A 19,780-nucleotide genomic window follows, 5' to 3' on the forward strand; every position below is an offset into this window, starting at 1 on the left:
TTTGCAAAACTTCTTTGAAAATTCGCCATGGAAAAATTTGTTTCGCAGAATGTTTTTGTCGTGCATCAAATTGGGCACGGTCGCGTCAAAAAAAGGTGCGGTCATCTCCAAAAAAGGGGCGGGCGAGAAAAAATAGACGCAGGCGACAAAAAAAATAGACGCGGGTGACAAAAAAGACACGGATGACAAGAAAACTTGTGCAACAAAATTTATGGCAAAGCGGAACGGGACAGATTTGCTCATCACTAATGAACAGTAAAGAGAGAATTTTTTCGCCCGGCATGGATTCGCGGTGAGTTTCCTTGGCTGCAAAAATTTGGCCCGCATCAAAAAAATAGTTGCGTGCGTCAAAAAAAGTTGCAACAAAACTGGCGCAGTCATAATTTTTCTGAAGTTTCGATAATTTTATGGCAAAGCGAAACGGGACAGAATCGCTCATCACTATTTATGAATAGGGTAAAAAAAAAAGTGTATTTTGTGATTTATGGTCTGGATCATTTGATCCTTTCTATGGATAAATGCAACTTGCAGCCATTACCAATTCTAACCTAATCGTCATTCATGTGAATGAAAGAATATCTTGATATTTAGCCGTAGAAATGACATATTTTCGTATCCCTTATCAGTCATGCCGCTCTGGAATTGTACATTTCCTGCAAAATCTGTTTTTTTTTTAAATGAACACCGAGTAAGCGCTTTTCATTAGAATGAAAGAGAATCTTTGTGAATTAATTTCCTTCTTGGAAAGAAGAATCAGAAACTTTACTGCAAATATTTACAAAGGGAGGCAGCGGATGAATAAATATTAAATGACATATTAAATAGGCTTCCAAGCTCCCTTGCTGAAAAATTGTCATGGCTGGAAAACAACCAAAAATAATTTTAATAAATTCATAATGTGATAGCAGGCATCAAAGGGGAATAGAAATTTGGAAATGGATATATTCAGTGGCAGTTACACCAAGATATTTCTGTTTATTAAAGTGGGGGTCATTTATAGTAAAGAGATAGTAAGAGATGTGCTAGACCCAGCCGGTACTGCATGCATTCCTGGGTCCTAAAGCTTCTAAGGGTGAAGACACACAGAGCTACTTAGTAGAGATGTAGTGAACTGTTCGCCCGCAAACTAATTCGCGCAAACATCGGGTGTTCGCAAGTTCGCAAGTTCACGAACTTTTCGCGTATGTTCGCAATTTGGGTTCGCCTGTCGTTTTTCCGCTGCGTTTTTTCTCGGCCTAAAAACGCTGCACATGGCATTTTTCAGCAAATCCCGTTTCCATGGTGCTAATAGTGCGAAATAGCAAAAAACAACGCGTATTTCCGCTAGGTCTGCCAGCTGCCTTTGCGGTTTTACGCAACGCTGTGTCAACAAAGTATTTTTCAGAGACATTTTTGCCCTTGATCCCCCTCCTGCATGCCACTGTCCAGGTCGTGGCACCCTTTAAACAACTTTAAAATCAGTTTTCTGGCCAGAAATGGCTTTTCTAGGTTTTAAAGTTCGCCTTCCCATTGAAGTCTATGGGGTTTGCAAAGTTTGCGAATATTCGTGCTTTTTGCCGTAAGTTCGCGAACGGGTTCGCAAACTTTTTTTTTGAGGTTTGCTACATCCCTACTACTTAGTCGCAGCTACTTGTCATGGCTACTAAACTCCAGAAATTACCCTTCCATAGACAATACTGAGAATTGCCTCTGCTAAAACACACATAGAGACAATTATCAGTAAATGATCAGCATTGTCTGTTTTAGTAGCCACAAAAAGTAGCTGCTACTAGTAGCTCTGTGTGTCTTCACCCTGAAAGATGAGTGGGGCAAGTACAGGAGGTGGAAATCAATCCAAGGGGCCTAGACATTCTCTTCTGTGTATAACCAAGTTTTGGCTTTGGGAGGAGACTTTACATGGAAAAGGCCCACGTCTAAAAGCAGGTTTGAGATCTCCAGGGAGATGTCTCTAAGGCACGTTCATGGCAGTACTGAAAGAATCAAACACCATCCCCATGACTGTGCTTCACCCCTGCTATATACATTTGCATTCCCTGAACCTTATTGATTTTTTACCTAAGAATAAATGGCACTAGTCACCAGTAGACTTTATATAGTCAGATATGTGTAGGTCAGGGTAAGAGTCAATGCAGCCTTCTTCTCAATCCAAAGTCATTCAGGCACTTTACTTACATTAAACCAGCAGGAACTGATACAATAACCACTGATGTGTTTTTAATATCATTTTACGTAGTTGCCGTTGGCAAAACAGTGGGATATTTTACAGATAAATATTAGTATATTTTCTACAACTTTTTTTTTATATTTCAGCTCATCATAAAACATGTTTGAATTATTTGAAATCTTCAGCCTTTAGACTTTGGTCATTTATTTGCTACTTACTATAATTCGCTAGTTTGAATATTTTGGTTATTATTATATAATGAAGTAAAAATGCATATTGATTAGATAGATGATAGATAGACAGATAGATAGATAGATAGATAGATAGATAGGTAGATAGATAGATAGATAGATAGATAGATAGATAGATAGACAGACATACAGACAGACAGATAGATGATAGATAGATAGATAGATAGATAGATAGACAGACAGACATACAGACAGACAGATAGATGATAGATAGATGATAGATAGATAGATAGATAGACAGACAGACAGACAGATAGATGATAGATAGACAGATAGATAGATAGGTAGATAGATAGATAGATAGATAGATAGATAGATAGATAGATAGACAGACATACAGATAGACAGATAGATGATAGATAGATAGATTGATGATAGATAGATAGATAGATAGATAGATAGACAGACAGACAGATAGATAGATAGATAGATAGATAGATGATAGATAGATAGATAGATAGATGATAGATAGATAGATAGATAGATAGATGATAGATAGACATACAGACAGACATACAGACAGATAGATGATAGATAGATAGATAGACAGACAGATAGACATACAGACAGACAGATAGATGATAGATAGATAGATAGATGATGGATAGATAGATAGATAGATAGATAGATGGATAGATAGATAGATGATAGATAGATAGATAGATAGATAGATAGATGATAGATGATAGATGATAGATAGATAGATAGATAGATAGATAGATAGATAGACAGACATACAGACAGACAGATAGATGATAGATAGATGATAGACAGACAGATAGATAGATTGATAGATCTATCCTGGATGCCGCCCCCCCCCCCCCCACTCCCCAGCGCTTACCTTCTGAGCGCAGGAGCGGGTCCGGGGGCGGTGAGATCGCTAGTGCAGAGAGCGCAATTGCGCTCTCTGCACTAGAAGAGACGAATTTCCGGTTTAAAAACCGGAAATTCGGCTCTAAAAGTTACCAGGAGCGGCTTTTTGCCGCCCCTGGTAACTGGGGCGCTTCTGCCGCCTGAGGCGAGTTTCTCAACTCGCCTAATGGCAGAAGCGCCCCTGAGTGTCCTTCTTTTTGGAGATTAGGAAATGGCCACCCTACTACAGGCACCCCATGGCAGACAGGGGCAGAGATGGAAAAGAGTGATAAATAGGCTGCAAAAAAAGGCGGGGCTTGTTTCTATCATAGGCTGGATTATGGGCATCGTTTTGGCATAACTGGCAAATAGCCTCAATTATATCAAAACTCAGGGGCACGGCTGTGCATACCAGTCACTTTTTTTTTGTAATTTGGGGCCCTATTTTACTTGTTGGTAGGTCCCACCACTCAGGGGGAGGGGGCCCTTTTAATTTACTTGTATGGAACCCTATGGTTACAGCTGGAGGACCTGTACAGGACAAAATGTGCAAGAGTGCACTCCTTAGTGCTTATTTAACAAGCATTTATTCCCCCAGTATGGCTGCAGTGTCAGGGGGTGCAGGCCAACCCCATAGGGCAGTAGGTAGGTACAGGGCCCCGTTGTGGCACCCATCCTCCATGCCAATTCATAAGTCGTCAAACACTGGCAATGCTTTATTCATTGGGGGCAGTCACAGGTCTCTGTGCAAAGTGTAAAAAGGAAAAAAATGGAGACATTGGGGGCCATTTATCAACACTAGGCAAATTTACCCATGCGCAGTATCCCATAGTAACCAAGTGGTTGGCTCTTTTCAGCCAGCTGCAGATAGAATAATGAATTATTATTATTTATAAAGCGCCAACATATTCCGCAGCGCTGTACAATAAGTGGGTTTCATACATTGGACATACAGAGTAACATATAAAGCATATAAAGCACCATGGCTTATTGCCCATGGGAACATTTGCCCAGTGTTGATAATTGACCCCCATTGTGCCTGTGTTTTACACATTGCACACTACCTTGGAGGTCATAAATGACCCTTTTTATAATTATTATATTTAATTCCTTAACTTAGCCTCAGCAACACCAGGGTTTGCAATGATATCTTTGGCACGTACACATTTCACTGTATATTAACAAATCCTGTCCAGAAATAATGAATAGATTCAGGTTTATAGAGTTAGCGAGAGCGCGTCTGGAATAGATCAGGAGAGTCACAAAGACCCTACACGGAGCGCTCTAATTGCTCCCTTCACTCGCCCTTATGAGAATGGGACACTGGCCCTTCTGTTCAGTCTCCTGAAACCTGTAATAACAATATCGTGTCGCACTTACGGACGCGCGGTGACAGTCTCTTATTAATGTAGACTGTTCAGGAGAGGAATATTTTCTAATTGGCTGCTTGAAAGTTGTTTTCATGTTGTAAGAAGCCCAATTATTTCTTTTCATAATGTGGAAAGTATTTTCCCGGACTTAGGAAATCCCTTATAACAGGCACTTAGATTGTAAGCTCTACGGGGCAGGGACCTCCTTCCTACTGTGTCTCATACCACATGGCACTTATATATATATATATATTTATTGTATTTATTTATTATATCACTTGTCCTCCCTGTGTGTAATTGTGTATTCTGTAAGATTGTACAGCGCTGCGTACCCTTGTGGCGCTTTATAAATAAAGTTATACATACATACATACATACTTGGGACTGGTCTGTGTCAATGACATCTCCCATGATTCCTCAGCTGCTACTGTGGGCTTGGTACTCATCAGGGATCAGCACGAAAACTTTAGGAATGACTATTGATTTTTGCCCTTTACACCATATTGATAAAAGATAGAAAGTATTATTTAGCTTCACATCTTAAGTGGGGGCAGCCATATATGTGCTATCAGTGTCGGACAGAACCACAGTGCTGGGAAAAACCGAAACTGCCCCGGTCCTCTAGGTTCCCTCTGGCCTAAACTCCACCAATAGCTGCAGTCTCATAAATGCCCACCCTGCCCCTGATGATGACAGGCATGGGGGGGGGGGGGGGGCAGCAAGAGGGCTCCAGGCTTTAGCCCATATTTGGGGTCATCAGTTATAATCAGTGCTTAGTGATGTAGATTCTGTCACATGACTCACTGGAACTTGTTAATAATGTACCCCTATAAATAATGTACCCCCTGTGTTACAATATGAGTATTTAAAAGTCACCTTGGGGTTCTATGACCTGTATAAAAGCACTCAGCCTTTGGCCTTGTGCCTTTATATGGCCACAGAACTTCTAATATCCTTATCGTTTACAGTAGGGGGTACATTATCCCTTATAATACATGAGTGATACTCAGAGTTCCCTGTATAACTCAGCCTGCAGCCTTGTGCCTTTATATGGTCACAGAACCCCTCAGTGACTGCTAATATCCTTATCATTTACAGTAGGGGGTACATTATCCCTTATAATACATGAGTGATACTCAGAGTTCCCTGTATAACTCAGCCTGCAGCCTTGTGCCTTTATATGGGCACAGAACCCCTCAGTGACTGCTAATATCCTTATCATTTACAGTAGGGGGTACATTATCCCTTATAATACATGAGTGATACTCAGAGTTCCCTGTATAACTCAGCCTGCAGCCTTGTGCCTTTATATGGGCACAGAACCCCTCAGTGACTGCTAATATCCTTATCATTTACAGTAGGGGGTACATTATCCCTTATAATACATGAGTGATACTCAGAGTTCCCTGTATAACTCAGCCTGCAGCCTTGTGCCTTTATATGGGCACAGAACCCCTCAGTGACTGCTAATATCCTTATCATTTACAGTAGGGGGTACAGTATCCCTTATAATACATGAGTGATACTCAGAGTTCCCTGTATAACTTATATTATCCTAATATGTTATGCTAAGGGGTAGAATATTCACTGTATAATACAGAAAAAACAGAAATACCCCGAAAATTAAATCCATATAAACCCCCGACCCCCGACCGTGCCACTATATTTAAGTAGAATAGGTGCTGGGAATGGGGGACTATGGTACAGAAGACCCCGAGGTCCAGGCCCCCTTGCTGCCTTGGTTCCCCTGTGACCCCAGTGTCTGTGGTATATATAGTTATGCCACTGAAATAATGTACCCCCTGTTGAAAAATATGAAGATATCAGAAATCACCTTGGCATTCCATGACCTTTATAAAAGCACTTGGCCTTTGGCCTCGCACCTTTATTTGGTCTTGGAACTCCATTCTAAAAATATCCTTATATTTTACACTAGGGGGTGCATTATTTACTATACAGGTATATGTGTGCATTTTAATGTATTTGAATTAATACACTCAGTCCACCATATTGTAATAATTCCACTAAGGAGAAGTGAGTTGCACACATTGGGCTCATATGCAGAATGAATCCTTCCAGGCACAGCAGTAAAATATATATATAAATAAAGACTTGCATAAATCTTTCCACTTCTCCCTGTGCCGAAACAACTCTGTAAATTGTACCAGTGAGCGTTGCCAGATGTAACTAACACAGCATTCTGGCCGCTTGTCCTTGCCTTCTCTAAACCCCTGCGAGTACCTGTAATGGCCGGGGCAGTATAAATCACACAGTCACGCTTACCCATTGCCAAGAGAGATTAGAATCTGCCCAAACTGCGCTCTCTGTGCTACACAATGTATAGGAGAGATATACACAGTCACTATTTATACTACACCCCCCCCCCCCAAAGGGATTAGTAGTAAACCCATAGTAGGACTGCAGGGCTTTTCTGAATTCCAAATATCAGCCATAGGAGCAGGAACAGAGCAGGTATGGCAGGGCATAACATATAAATGCCAGTGTTTATATGGCGGCACAAATAATTGTTAGTGTAGCTTAGCATGAATGTCAGGCTGTAAATGAAATATATCATACTGACAGGTAGGTTTATCTTCTCTGTATTTTTCCTATATATAAATGGAAAAAGTTGGGGGCCTAGCTTATGGCATACATGGATCATTCCGTCATGGCATATTCCCACTCACTGTTTTGGCTGAGGAGATCTACATAGACTTCTATAACAACTACTACCCCGGGTTAAAATTATTATTATTATTTATATTATATATATAATAATTATATGTATATATATATATATATTATTCAATTTGTACAACGCTGTACTGAGTAAAGGGTTCCAAATACAAGACCAGACAGTAAACATATACAGACAAAAAATGATTCACAGTTACATTTAGATATTAATAAGAGACAATAGGGTGAGGGCCCTGCTCACAAGAGCTTACATTCTAAGAGGGATTGAAACATAAGGTGAGGGTAACCAGTGTGGCGGTAGAGTTCCTGTTGGTTTGTAAAGTGATAGTAAGTGCAGAGTAAGAGGTGAATACCAGTGGTTAGTGAGTGGGTGGATTTGCAAGTGGTCTTCATTTTTTGTGCTTTTTCAGTTATTGAGCTTTTTATTCAGCAGCTCTCCAGCTTGGTATTTTAGCAGCTATCTGGTTGCTAGGGTCTTATTTACCCCAGTAACCTGGCAGTGGTTTGAAGAGAGATGGAAATGTGAATAGGGGAGGGTCTGTATTAAAAGATAAGTAATAAAAAGCTGCATAATAAATGAATAATAAAATCTTAGCCTCACAGAGCAATAGTTTTTTTGCTGCCGGAGTCAGTTGAAAGCTAAAAAGAGGCAGAAGAGGAAGGCAAATCATTTAAAAACGATATCAAAATAAATAATGAAGACCAATTGCAAAGTTTCTTGGAATAGGGCATTCTATAACATACTAAAAGTTAAGTTAAAGTTGAACCACCCCTTGTCATTGATCTGGAAGTGAGAGAGGTTGCAATAAGGCCTGTAGTCTTTGTTACAATGAGACTTTTAGGGGATTTTAGAATGTTTATTAATGTCAATATTAACAAGTCGAGGTTGGATTAAAATATATGAGAAAAAAATAAAGGTATAGTGTCCCTTTAAAGAGATTTGAGTGAGACTCCCCCAGTGCAGGGCCCACCAACCGACTGCCCAACCCACACCCCAAGCAGGCAGACATTATATTAGCCTTTGGTGCATCGAGGGAGGGAGATCAGCGGCCCAGGGGAGCGCCCATTGGGGTTTTTCCCTGCCGGCCCAGTGCAACCCTGGATAAGGCAAGAGACCCTCTGAACTGTTTCTCTCCTCTCCCAGTGATGGGCACACACAGAAGTGTAAATTCTCATTATTTGTTCCTTGGCGCAGTCTGGCCAGGGAGGTGGGTGGTGCAACTGTAAAACAGATTTATGGCCCCGGTGCCTCAGTCCCTGCTGGGAAAGCCCTGTTTATTGTCATTGATGTCATCCCATTGCACTAAAACCTTACAAAGGTCATTCGTTGCTTTCTGCGGCTCCCAAAGCTGCGCGCGTTTCTCCTGCAAATTACATCATGTGTTGTTTTTCCCCTTTACTGGAGAACGCGTCGCTTTGCCAAAATACAACCCTCGTAGCCGCGGCTCTGAACATGTTTCAGTTACATCTATATGGAGCTTTCAAACAGCGAATCTTATAGCATCCTAAATCCAATGTTTATATCGCGTACACTAAATATTCCAATGGAAACATGATTAAACCCCAAGGGCATATATATATATATACAGTATAAAGCCAGCCATATATATATAGACTGACCAAATGGCCAACTCTGTATCAGCTTCTGGTAATGAAACGCAAATAAATGAATATTAGATATATACGGGTTACAATACAAATTTTATACAGGTATGGGACCTGTTATCCAGAATGCTCGGGACCTGGGGTTTTCCGCATAAGGGGTCTTTCCGTAATTTGGATCTCCATAACTTAAAGCGGACCTGTCACCCTAAGAAATAAATCCAAATTATTTTCTATATTGTTAGTTGAGCAAAATAAACTTTACTTACTCTATATAAATAATATAAATCTTGTTTCCTTCCGTCTTGGAATTACTCAATCAAAGCAAGCAGGCAGGCACCATTTTGTGGACACTGTTATTAAGGCAAGCTTTGTATCATGCCAAAATCTTGTTTCTGTGCCAGAATGGGGGACCTGATGCCCAGGCCCATGCACTGGCTACACAATCGGATGAGGAGGAGGCAGGGGAAACATTAGATGTGCAGTGACATCTAGGAAGTGCTGAATGGAAAGCTAAAGTTATTGTCTGCCCCGCCTCTATGCCTAAGGCATAGAGGCGGGGCAAGCAATATATGATTGACAGCTGTGATTTTTAAATGCCTTTATAATGGGTTTGGATGTGTTAATATAAAAATGAATTTGGGTTTCATGTTTAATTTGAACAGGATTTTTATTATACAGATTTTCATGTCTGGGTGACAGGTCCACTTTAAGTCTGCTAAGAATCATTTAAATATTGAATAAACCCAATAGGCTTGTTCTGCCCCCAATAAGGGGTAATTATATCTTAGTTGGGATCAAGTACAGGTACTGTTTTATTATTACAGAGAAAAGGGAATCATTTAACCATTAAATAAACCCAATAGGGCTGTTCTGCCCCAATAAGGGGTAATTATATCTTAGTTGGGATCAAGTACAGGTACTGTTTTATTATTACAGAGAAAAGTGAATCATTTAACCATGAAATAAACCCAATAGGGCTGTTCTGCCCCCAATAAGGGGTAATTATCTCTTAGTTGGGATCAAGTACAGGTACTGTTTTATTATTACAGAGAAAAGGGAATCATTTAACCATGAAATAAACCCAATAGGGCTGTTCTGCCCCCAATAAGGGGTAATTATATCTTAGTTGGGATCAAGTACAGGTACTGTTTTATTATTACAGAGAAAAGGGAACCATTTAACCATTAAATAAACCCAATAGGGCTGTTCTGCCCCCAATAAGGGGTAATTATATCTTAGTTGGGATCAAGTACAGGTACTGTTTTATTATTACAGAGAAAAGGGAATCATTTAACCATGAAATAAACCCAATAGGGCTGTTCTGCCCCCAATAAGGGGTAATTATATCTTAGTTGGGATCAAGTACAGGTACTGTTTTATTATTACAGAGAAAAGGGAATCATTTAACCATGAAATAAACCCAATAGGGCTGTTCTGCCCCCAATAAGGATTAATTATATCTTAGTTGGGATCAAGTACAGGTACTGTTTTATTATTACAGAGAAAAAGGAAATCATTTTATAAAATTAAAATGATTTGCTTTAAAACGAGTCTATGGGAGATCCTTTACGTAATTCAGAACTTTCAGGATAACAGGTTTCCGGATAAGGGATCCCATACCTGTAATAGGTTTGTATATCTCAGTGTTCCTATAAATGCCCTCATGGAATGCCCAATATCTCATGAGATCATAAATCTCTCGATAATCTCAGTGCCCCAAGTTAATATATGGAAGGAAAAAAATAAACCCACTTTCTTTATTAGAAAGAAATATATCTCTCTCTTATTTCTCAAAATGAGACAGATATCTCTCTGAAGAAATGAAATATTTTCCTGTCAATCTTCCAAGGATTTGTGTGCAACCATGGAGTTAGCAAACAGCTTTATGCTTGAATAAAGGGGCACTAAACTGACTGATATCAGCTTTGAAAGCTCAGCTCTGAATGGCTGCTCTCATCCCGGGACACACGGGAAAAAACATGAGCGACGCTTGATTTCTCGTCCCAACCGACAGAGCTTTGGTATATGAATCAGCCATTTATAAACCAGAACAAAGTGCCCCTGAGTCTGGCTCCTTGAGAAGATGACTGTGTTAGTAAATTACGGGACTTATTTTCTTTCCTCTTCTCTTTTTCTCCCTCGTCATAATTGTTTCAATGTCTCATCCTGATGCGGAGGGAGAAGGTCGACCTGTTGGTTCCCTGTGCCTTGGAACAGTTATGTCTTTAAGATGTAAGGAAAATATGTCTGGCTCATTGTGGGGAGGGGTTATGTAATGTTATGTTATGTAGGTCCGGCCGTAACCACATATTTGCCTTCATCCAAGGGAAATTTTGCATTTCACCATCGCCAAACTATTGACTAGTCAATCCTGGTTGCTGATTGGATTCTGTGGGCTATAAAACCTCACCCAACGTTTGCGAACACATAACAATATTGCGTTATCCCAACTGAACCCTAAGCGTAGGTTCCCACGTTATGGGGCTGCCCTTCCTATGGGGGCCCAGTCTAAAGGCTAATTTGGGTTCCATTTAGGGAGACTACATATTCAACCTAATCAGGAAGCCTAAAATATAGGGTGAACACTTATTTATTGTCCTAGATATTCATGAAACTGTAGCAAGGTGACAATATTTTCTGAAAATGCTTAGAGTGCTAAGAGCACATTTTGGACAACAATTCAAGGTTTGAGCCCAAATAGTCTGAAAACCTTTTTCCTGAAGGCAAAGTTCAGGCCATTGTTTATAACAGCATCGTGATTTTCTGAACTTATATCTTCATTGAATCTTTTTATCTTTGAAAACTACATTAAAGTCAATAAGGACACTGTAAACAAAGAGCTTTTTGCTTGAAACCCCCATAGGGGTCATTTACATATCCTTCAGGTTCAAGCTATAGAACAGGGGTGGGCAAATCCCAGCCCACGGGCCACGTCCGACCCCTTGGTCTGTTTAATCTGGGCCGCCGACTCCGCAAGTCTCATCACACGAGATTTGGCATCTGGGGACTGACGAGCGGAAACGGCGTAATGCTGGCGCAGCCCGTCGGTAGGTCAATGTGGCCCCTGAGCTAAAAAGTTTGCCCACCCCTGCTCTAGAACATTAGGAGGTACAAAATCGCCCCCTTATGAACCATACATGTAGCACTTTAGCCTGCAGCACTGACAAATCCAACCTGCCCTCTGCACTTTACATCAATGCACAATGCAAGTACAAGGCTTTTGAGCACCTAAGCCCAATTTATGAACGCGAGCATAAGTGCAGAGTGCGGCCTATTGGTTTATTACATGCAACTTGCTATGGTTGCAAATGTCACAGTTTTGTATTGTGGGTAAAAATCATGGCAATTTGCATCTGAAAACTGCATTCAGCACTATGCACTCAATTCATACATAAGGGTTCTTATCCCTTGGCCCTGCCCAGCCTGCGTATTCCAAATGATATGTAAGCTAGAGGCGTTGTGGGGAGGCTCTGGTGGTTCTCTGTTGTTGAAGCACAAAATTCCACCTCAGGGCACAACTAGTGTATTTACTTATTTGCTTTTTCCTTAAGCACTGATACTCCAGAAGCATGTATCAGCTATGAATCAATTAAGTTATGTGGAAAGATCAGAGAAAGTTGGGTTTGGCTTCAATGGAAAAAAATGCTTGCACAATTAAGCTAGAAAGCATTAGGACCAAATTATAGAAAACATTTTTCTCACAGAAATGACAGAAGTACCTGTACATGTTTTTATCTAATATTGGCCATAAAGCTGCCGACTTGAGACCACCAAGCATCTGCGAGTTAATGTAGTCTTCTACCAATGGGTCTCTAAGAACAAACATTTAGATCATACTGCTTTGTCCCATTGGTGGCCAAACTGGATAAAGATCTGCTCATTTGGCATGGTCACATTGAATTGTCTCTCCTTAGGCTCCCATTATACTATTATCATCTGATAGTCGGCCAGAATTTCTCCCAATAAAGAGTCTAGATGGATTAAAAACCTTTAAATACGCTTTCAAAAACATAATTGTGCATTCAGTAAAACCTGATGCATTTGGTCGCCACTTCCAAGAAACCCTGAAAAAATGCAATGACAATGCAGTGGCAATCCTGGGCCAGGAACTACACACTTAAGGGTTCCACAGAAAGTCACAGATACAGAAATGTCAATAACATAACTGTGCTTTGCAGTGTGCCGAGGCATTCAAAATGCCAAAATGCTCCTTTGAGATGTTCTCTGGGCCAAATATGATATCTTATATCTGGAGGGTTATTCCCATATTTGTTGTAAATTGTTTGGCAAAATCTCTGCCAGTCTGAAGCAGTGAAGCTTCCTCTGCACAGAGGGTGAAGCCATAGATGTAGCTTCCAGGCAAGCAGCCAAAGCAGTTACAGAGGAATCTCTTTCCCTACTAGACTGAACCATTGCAAGAAGCAACATATGTGAAGTTTGGAGTGATACAATCCATGACCTATTCTATAGGACTCCAGTAAAACGATGCCTCTAGGACAATGATCCCCAACCAGTGGCTCAGGGCAACATGTTGCTCCCTAACCCCTTGGATGTTGCTCTCAGTGCCCCCAAACCAGGTAGCTATTTTTGAATTCCTGTTTGAATAAAAACAAGATTTCCTACCAAATAAAGCCCCTGTAAGCTGATAGTGAGCATAGAGGCTGCCTAATAGCCAATCACAGCCCTTATTTGGCTCCTCCATGAACTTTTATGGTGCTTGTGTTGCTGTCCAAGTCTTTTTACATTGGACTGTGACTCACGAGTAAGAATTGATGGGGACTCCTGCTCTAGGAAACAAATTATCAAGGTAAATGGTAATTTCTTACTTGTTGGGATAATAGGTATGGCTGCTGGAGCAAGTCTTGGCTTGTGATGACCAAGTGCCACCTCACAGCTGAATAAAAAGGCCAGCGTCCAGAGTACTACTTTCTCCATTCACTTATTTTGATTCAACTTCTTAAAGTGTTTATGGCAGAGCTGACTAAATGGCTGAGATCCATATCTGAAGCCAAAGTCTGCAGATGGCTCATAAAATCTATACTGGCAGATATGGTTTAATGGAAACATTAAATTCCCGTTTAATATTCATGCAATATAACTTTTGCCCCCCCAAAAAAACATGTGATTGGATCAGTTTTTTATTGCTGTTACTGTGGTTGGACCCAGTACTGCATGGATATCCAACACCTGATCAGCCAATAAACAAATATTCTGCTCTAAGAAGGAAGCAACAATTGGGAGCCGATGATTTTTGACTGATGGACCTCATCATAAATAAAACAGTTAAGGGAATAAAGGATTGGGGTTGAATGTATAATGGTTCTACTGGAGTGCATTATGTGTAGGTATGTCACCTAAATCACTCATTGGATGGACTGAGGAGGAGGAGAAAGTTTTAAAACTGCCCACCAATAATTAATAGCTTCTCACCCTAACTGGCTTTCAGGCTGAGCCTTCCAGCTACTGGTTCAACCCCCCCCCCTTAGTTTGGGAAACACTCATCTGGAGAAAGATCATATTTATATAGTTATTCATTGACCTCAAATACATGACCACAATATTTCACCCTACCTTGCATTTACCAAGATGTCTTTTACCAAAACCTCAAACCAGTGCTAAAGGACATTTTTCCTTGGGTGAGTATTACATTTAAAGCAGGAAAACTGCTTTTCAGGCATGCAAAACATTTAATCTCTGCCAGTTAGCATTTTCATAGTGCCAGCTGCTTTATCTTCATCCTTCCCCCACATCAGCCAATCAGTGCTTAGCTTTCACTGGTTTAAAGTGGCTTGGCTGATGGAATATTACTGCTGATTGGCTGCTATAGGTTACTCTAGCACAGGGGTGGGCAGACTACGGAGGATGGATGATGCTGCTGGGGGGGAGCTGGAGGATGCTGCTGGGGGGAGCTGAAGGATGCTGCTGGGGGGGAGCTGAAGGATGCTGCTGGGGGAGCTGAAGGATGCTGCTGGGGGGGAGCTGAAGGATGCTGCTGGGGGGAGCTGAAGGATGCTGGGGTGGAGCTGAGAGGATCTGTGATTACTGATGGCAGCCATGGGCGTAACGCTGGCCTGGCCTGTTTGTAAGTTAATGTGGCCCCTAAATCAAAAAGTTTGCCCACCCCTGCTCTAGCCGAACAACCTTAGCCAATATTTTTAAAAACCTCCTTTTGTATCAAAATCAGCTCACAATGATATTACTACATGTATATACCCCAGTGTGTCAGAGAAAGATCACAGGAAGAGGTTAAGGCTGAGAAATCGGTGCCTACATTTCCAATATGTCTTTTGATTATCAACCTTATTTGGGATTGGGAACAATACATTTTGCAAAGAGTAGACCTGTAAAATGTTCGAAAAGCAGTGTATATTACAATCCTTAATAAAGAGCCAAAATACTATCAGCGCTTAATTTAGTCATTCACACCACTCCATGACCCTGGGGAACCTGCAGTCTCATACAGGCTTATGCACAGGAGGGAAATGTATCAGAAGCCAGTTACGTAGCCTGCATGCTTGTTGACTGTGTAAGGCAGTGGTTTCCAACCGGTGGCTTGGAGGCAAGTTTTGGTTGCAGAAAACCAAGTGTACTGCCAAACAGAGGCTCCTATCAGCTGCCAGTCAACATATGGGCTACAAATAGCCTTTATTTGGAACACCAGCCAAAAATGGTTGGGAATCGCTGGTGTAAGGAAATCAGAGGGAGAACATATGAACCCCATTTAGATGCTTCCCTGGGTGGTATTGAACCCAAGTTTTGCAGCACTGTGAAGCTATAGCAGCAAAATAAACTCAATGCCTAAGAGGAGAACTTCATTTTATATTAATGACTATGATAGTAGGGGCAAATAGTAACTTTGTACAATATGATTCCACCAGTCCTTTGGCCATTGATTTTGGAGTTGACGGCTTAAGGCATCTCTTGGTGTGATCACCTTACCAAACTTATATAGCCCATACTACTAATAGATTACATTAGTAATACATGAGCACTCGCTGTAAGTGGTCTCTCAAACCATGGCCAAAGATTACATAACAAGTGTCCAACCTGCAGTGCTCCAGCTCCATCCAACAAGAAGGAAGCTCCATCAGGTGAAGGGTTGCAACTCAAGATCATTACATTCACTTTGTTAATTAATATCCTTACAGTATATAGCACTGACCTAGTCTGCAGCACTTTACAGATATTATACATCGTTCACATCATTCCCTGCCCCATTGGAGCTATTACTTGTTGCAGTTAAACCTGATTCCCCTACCAACCTGTCACCAAGATGCAAGAAATATAGTGCATTTCTTCCTATAAATCATTTCATGGAAGGCTCATATATAAACTCATAAGATATCACAGGTGACAAAACAAAGGAACAGTAAAGATATATTGATGACTATTTTCTGTACTTGAGGAATAAGGAGATGCTCCAATGAAAGAAGAAGACTAAGAAGAGAGAAAGCATTCATTCAGGAGCTCAGTGCAAGGGTTGCTTACCATTTCAAACCTCTGCCCTTCTTAAATTTCAACGTCAGCACCATCTCAAGGCACAAAAGGAGGTTGACGAGAGCCAAAAGCCAATACATGCTGTCCTTCTTAATGACCGTGACTCTCCAAACCCCCACCAAAGAGTGCAGCATGAAGAGGAGTCTCGTAATGACTGCATTGAGAAACACTATTAGCTCCATGGTGCAAAGCTGCCCTTCTTTGCACTCCCTGTCTCTCAGCTCTCTTTCCCCCTCTTCCTCGCTGAGTGCAGAAAAGTTCTTCTTAGGATGTGTGTGTGTGTGAGTGTGTGCAGTGACTTTTTTCCCCCGTCTGTTACAACAAAGAAGCTTACAGCAGCTCTTTCTATGAACGCCCCTCCTCCAGACTTCCTGAAATCCCTCTGCTTTAGAATGTGTCCCACTGTATTGGGTTAAGGCTGAACAAATGTGAGGGACACCACCACAAATGCTTGTCCTGCCTTAGATGACCCAGTAACAGAAATATAACTTAAAAAAACAAAAAACAAAAAAAACATTGTATTGTTGTCTTCCTATCCAGATTATGGGAATGTTTCCTACATATTCTCTTCCGAACATTCTAGTTTTCTCAAGACTATAATTACAAAGCTATTATCTCGCCATTTGTATTCCCCAGCCCCAGCGATTAACAGAGTAGTCCAATATATATATTTTTTCGACGTCAATTATTCATGATACTAGAAGGATCCTAATGCCAATTTCTGGGCACGGAGTGGGAACTGACAGCTAGGGGTATGGAAGTTCTTTATACTGATGTCTCTGTATATACTGTATGGGTTTAAGAGTCATGTTGCGGCTATTACTGCCTAAGTGTGAGTGTGACATGTTCTTTTTTGTGAGCATTTTTCATGCAAATATTTATATTCCAAGGTAAATTGACATTTATTATCCCAGATCGCTAATTGTCTTGTTAAGTGATATGTAAGCACACTATACAGAAGAGACTACACAGTCCATTCATTCATCATTTCAGCAATAACATTCATTAATCCAATAGAATAGTACCAGATCTATAATCCAGACTCTTTATCCCGAGTGCTCTAAAAATAGGCTGTTCCCCACAGTGTTTTACAGAGTCGATCTGCCGACTTACACAACTTACACAACATAAATCTATGGTGATGGCACAAAGCTTGTGTGTATATGAGTCAGTAAGTACGGCCACCAATGCTTCTTTCTGTAGAGGAAATGAGAGGCAGTAGCCCTTTCAACACTTCCCCCTTTATTAGACAGACTGATACAGTAGGGACGGATCTTTCTGAAGAGCTCACAATCTATAGGGGCAAAGATAAGGCAGACATGATTTCCCTTGTACAAGGTTGGACTGGGCTGGTGGGACCCTGGGAAAAACCCAGTGAGCCCTGGCCATTGTGGGCCCTGCCAATCCATGCCTGCTCCCCATCCCCGCCGGGAACTGTCTGTGGGCTCTCCTGGGTGCTCCCCACCTCCACCCATTATCGGGGCCAAGTATATGCAAAAGGTATGGGAGTGTGTGGCAGGTTTCCTAGTGGCCTAGCTGTGTAGAGAAGCTCGTGCCTAAGTGGGGTTGCCACCTTCTGGCTTTACTAAGTCTGGGCAGGGAGGGTGGGCAGTGATATCATGAAAACGGGGGGAGTGGTGTTGGGGGCAGGGACGATGATATGATGGTTGGTGCTGGAGCACTAAAACATTATTTTGCCTAGTCCTGCGCTTAAGGGCAAATGCCCATACCTGATGCACTCTTACCTTCCAGTTTGTGCCTGTATGTTACCCAACCACTTAGATTGTAAGCTCTACGGGGCAGGGACCTCCTTCCTACTGTGTCTCATACCACATGGCACTTACTCCCTGTGTATTTATACTTATTTGTTGTATTTATTATAACACTTGTCCTCCCTGTGTGTAATTGTGTATTCTGTAAGATTGTACAGCGCTGCGTACCCTTGTGGCGCTTTATAAATAAAGTTATACATACATATATAGGTGATTTGCCACTCACCTCGTCTATCTAATAGAGTCCTGTCTGGTTCCTAATTTGGAAAACCGGGCAGGTAGTTTTGATATGGAGTTCAAGCCACAAACGCAGTGTGCAAAGTGCAATATCAGATGCCAAAACACCCACAATTCCAGCATTCAAGGTGGCTGTGTCTCCAGGGTTTGAGAGAGTCAGTAGGTGCACTTGCATATGAATCAGTAGAAGAGACATGACCCCCCCATACCCTCACCCAGCTGACTAACAATTAAAATGCTTGATACAACCATCCTTTGGAGTTACACCGGCCACAGCTTTATTAGATACAAACAGTGTAATCAACACCAAACGAATACAGTGTATATGAAAACATACACATAAATGCGTATATTAATGGATCTTCACAATAAATAACAATCACATAACAGTAAATTGTAACCATGGACATAGCTCTAGATTGCAAACCTCCTGGCTCAGAGGGCCTTCCCCCCAAATCTCCAATAGCCGACTGTTACCAAGTGACCATTTTCAAAGGCCCACCTTGTATTTTAGGAATAGAATGCCACTAATCCAACCAACTATGGCCACCTACCATATGGGTTTAATCACTGCCCCAATACACACCAACTAACACCCTGGCTCTTCTCACCAAGAGCTGTGATAAGAAGCTTTACGGGAACCAGCTAGTTTTTTTCCATCCCAACTATTGATAGCTAACTAACTAACTAATAACTGGTTACCCATAACCTTCCAAGGCCACATGAAAAAGCAAAAAAACTAAACAAGGTTCCCACCAAGAGCTGTGATGAGAAGCTTTACGGCAACCAGCTAGTTTTTCCTTGCTGGACCATCCCAACTATTGATAGCTAACTAACTAATAACTGGTTACCCATAACCTTCCAAAGCCACCTGAAAAAACAAAAAAAACTAAACAAGGTTCCCACCAAAAGCTGTGAGGATAAGGTTTACGGGAACCAGCTAGTTTTTACTTGCTGGACCATCCCAACTATTGATAGAAAACTAACTAAAAATTGGTTACCCATAACCCTGCAAGGCCACATGAAAAAACAAAGAACTAAAACAACAAACCCTCCCCCTGTCCCAGGGAAGTTGGAAGAGCACTCAAGTGTCTACTGATCAGACATAGTAGTAAAACAAAGCAAGGCCAATCATGTTTTACCTTTAATTATTAATGGCACAAAATATACCACTGACCCACCCAGTCCCTCAATGCTGCACCTAAGTGGTGGTTAAGGGATATGGAAGTCCATTAAATAAAAGTCCAATCACCAGGATATGTCCAGTATTTATTTTTGCGGTTTCTAGGATTTTTTTCAAACAAAAGAGACAATATGAATGGAAAAAGTTCAGTT

General features: G+C 41.2%; 1 protein-coding gene across 1 annotated transcript in view; it reads right to left on the bottom strand.

The window, feature by feature from the left end:
* tmem26 (transmembrane protein 26) overlaps window positions 1–16,684 on the bottom strand; it is a 30,939-nt gene extending 14,255 nt beyond the window's left edge. The window contains exon 1 of the mRNA NM_001126748.1: window positions 16,428–16,684. Within this exon, the coding sequence (NP_001120220.1) occupies window positions 16,428–16,618 (191 nt within the window). The 5' untranslated portion in view covers window positions 16,619–16,684. The remainder of the gene's footprint in view (window positions 1–16,427) is intronic.
* Window positions 16,685–19,780: the final 3,096 nt, after the last annotated feature.

This window comes from Xenopus tropicalis, chromosome 7 (genome assembly GCF_000004195.4).
Source record: "Xenopus tropicalis strain Nigerian chromosome 7, UCB_Xtro_10.0, whole genome shotgun sequence".
NCBI classification, from domain to species: Eukaryota; Metazoa; Chordata; class Amphibia; order Anura; family Pipidae; genus Xenopus; species Xenopus tropicalis.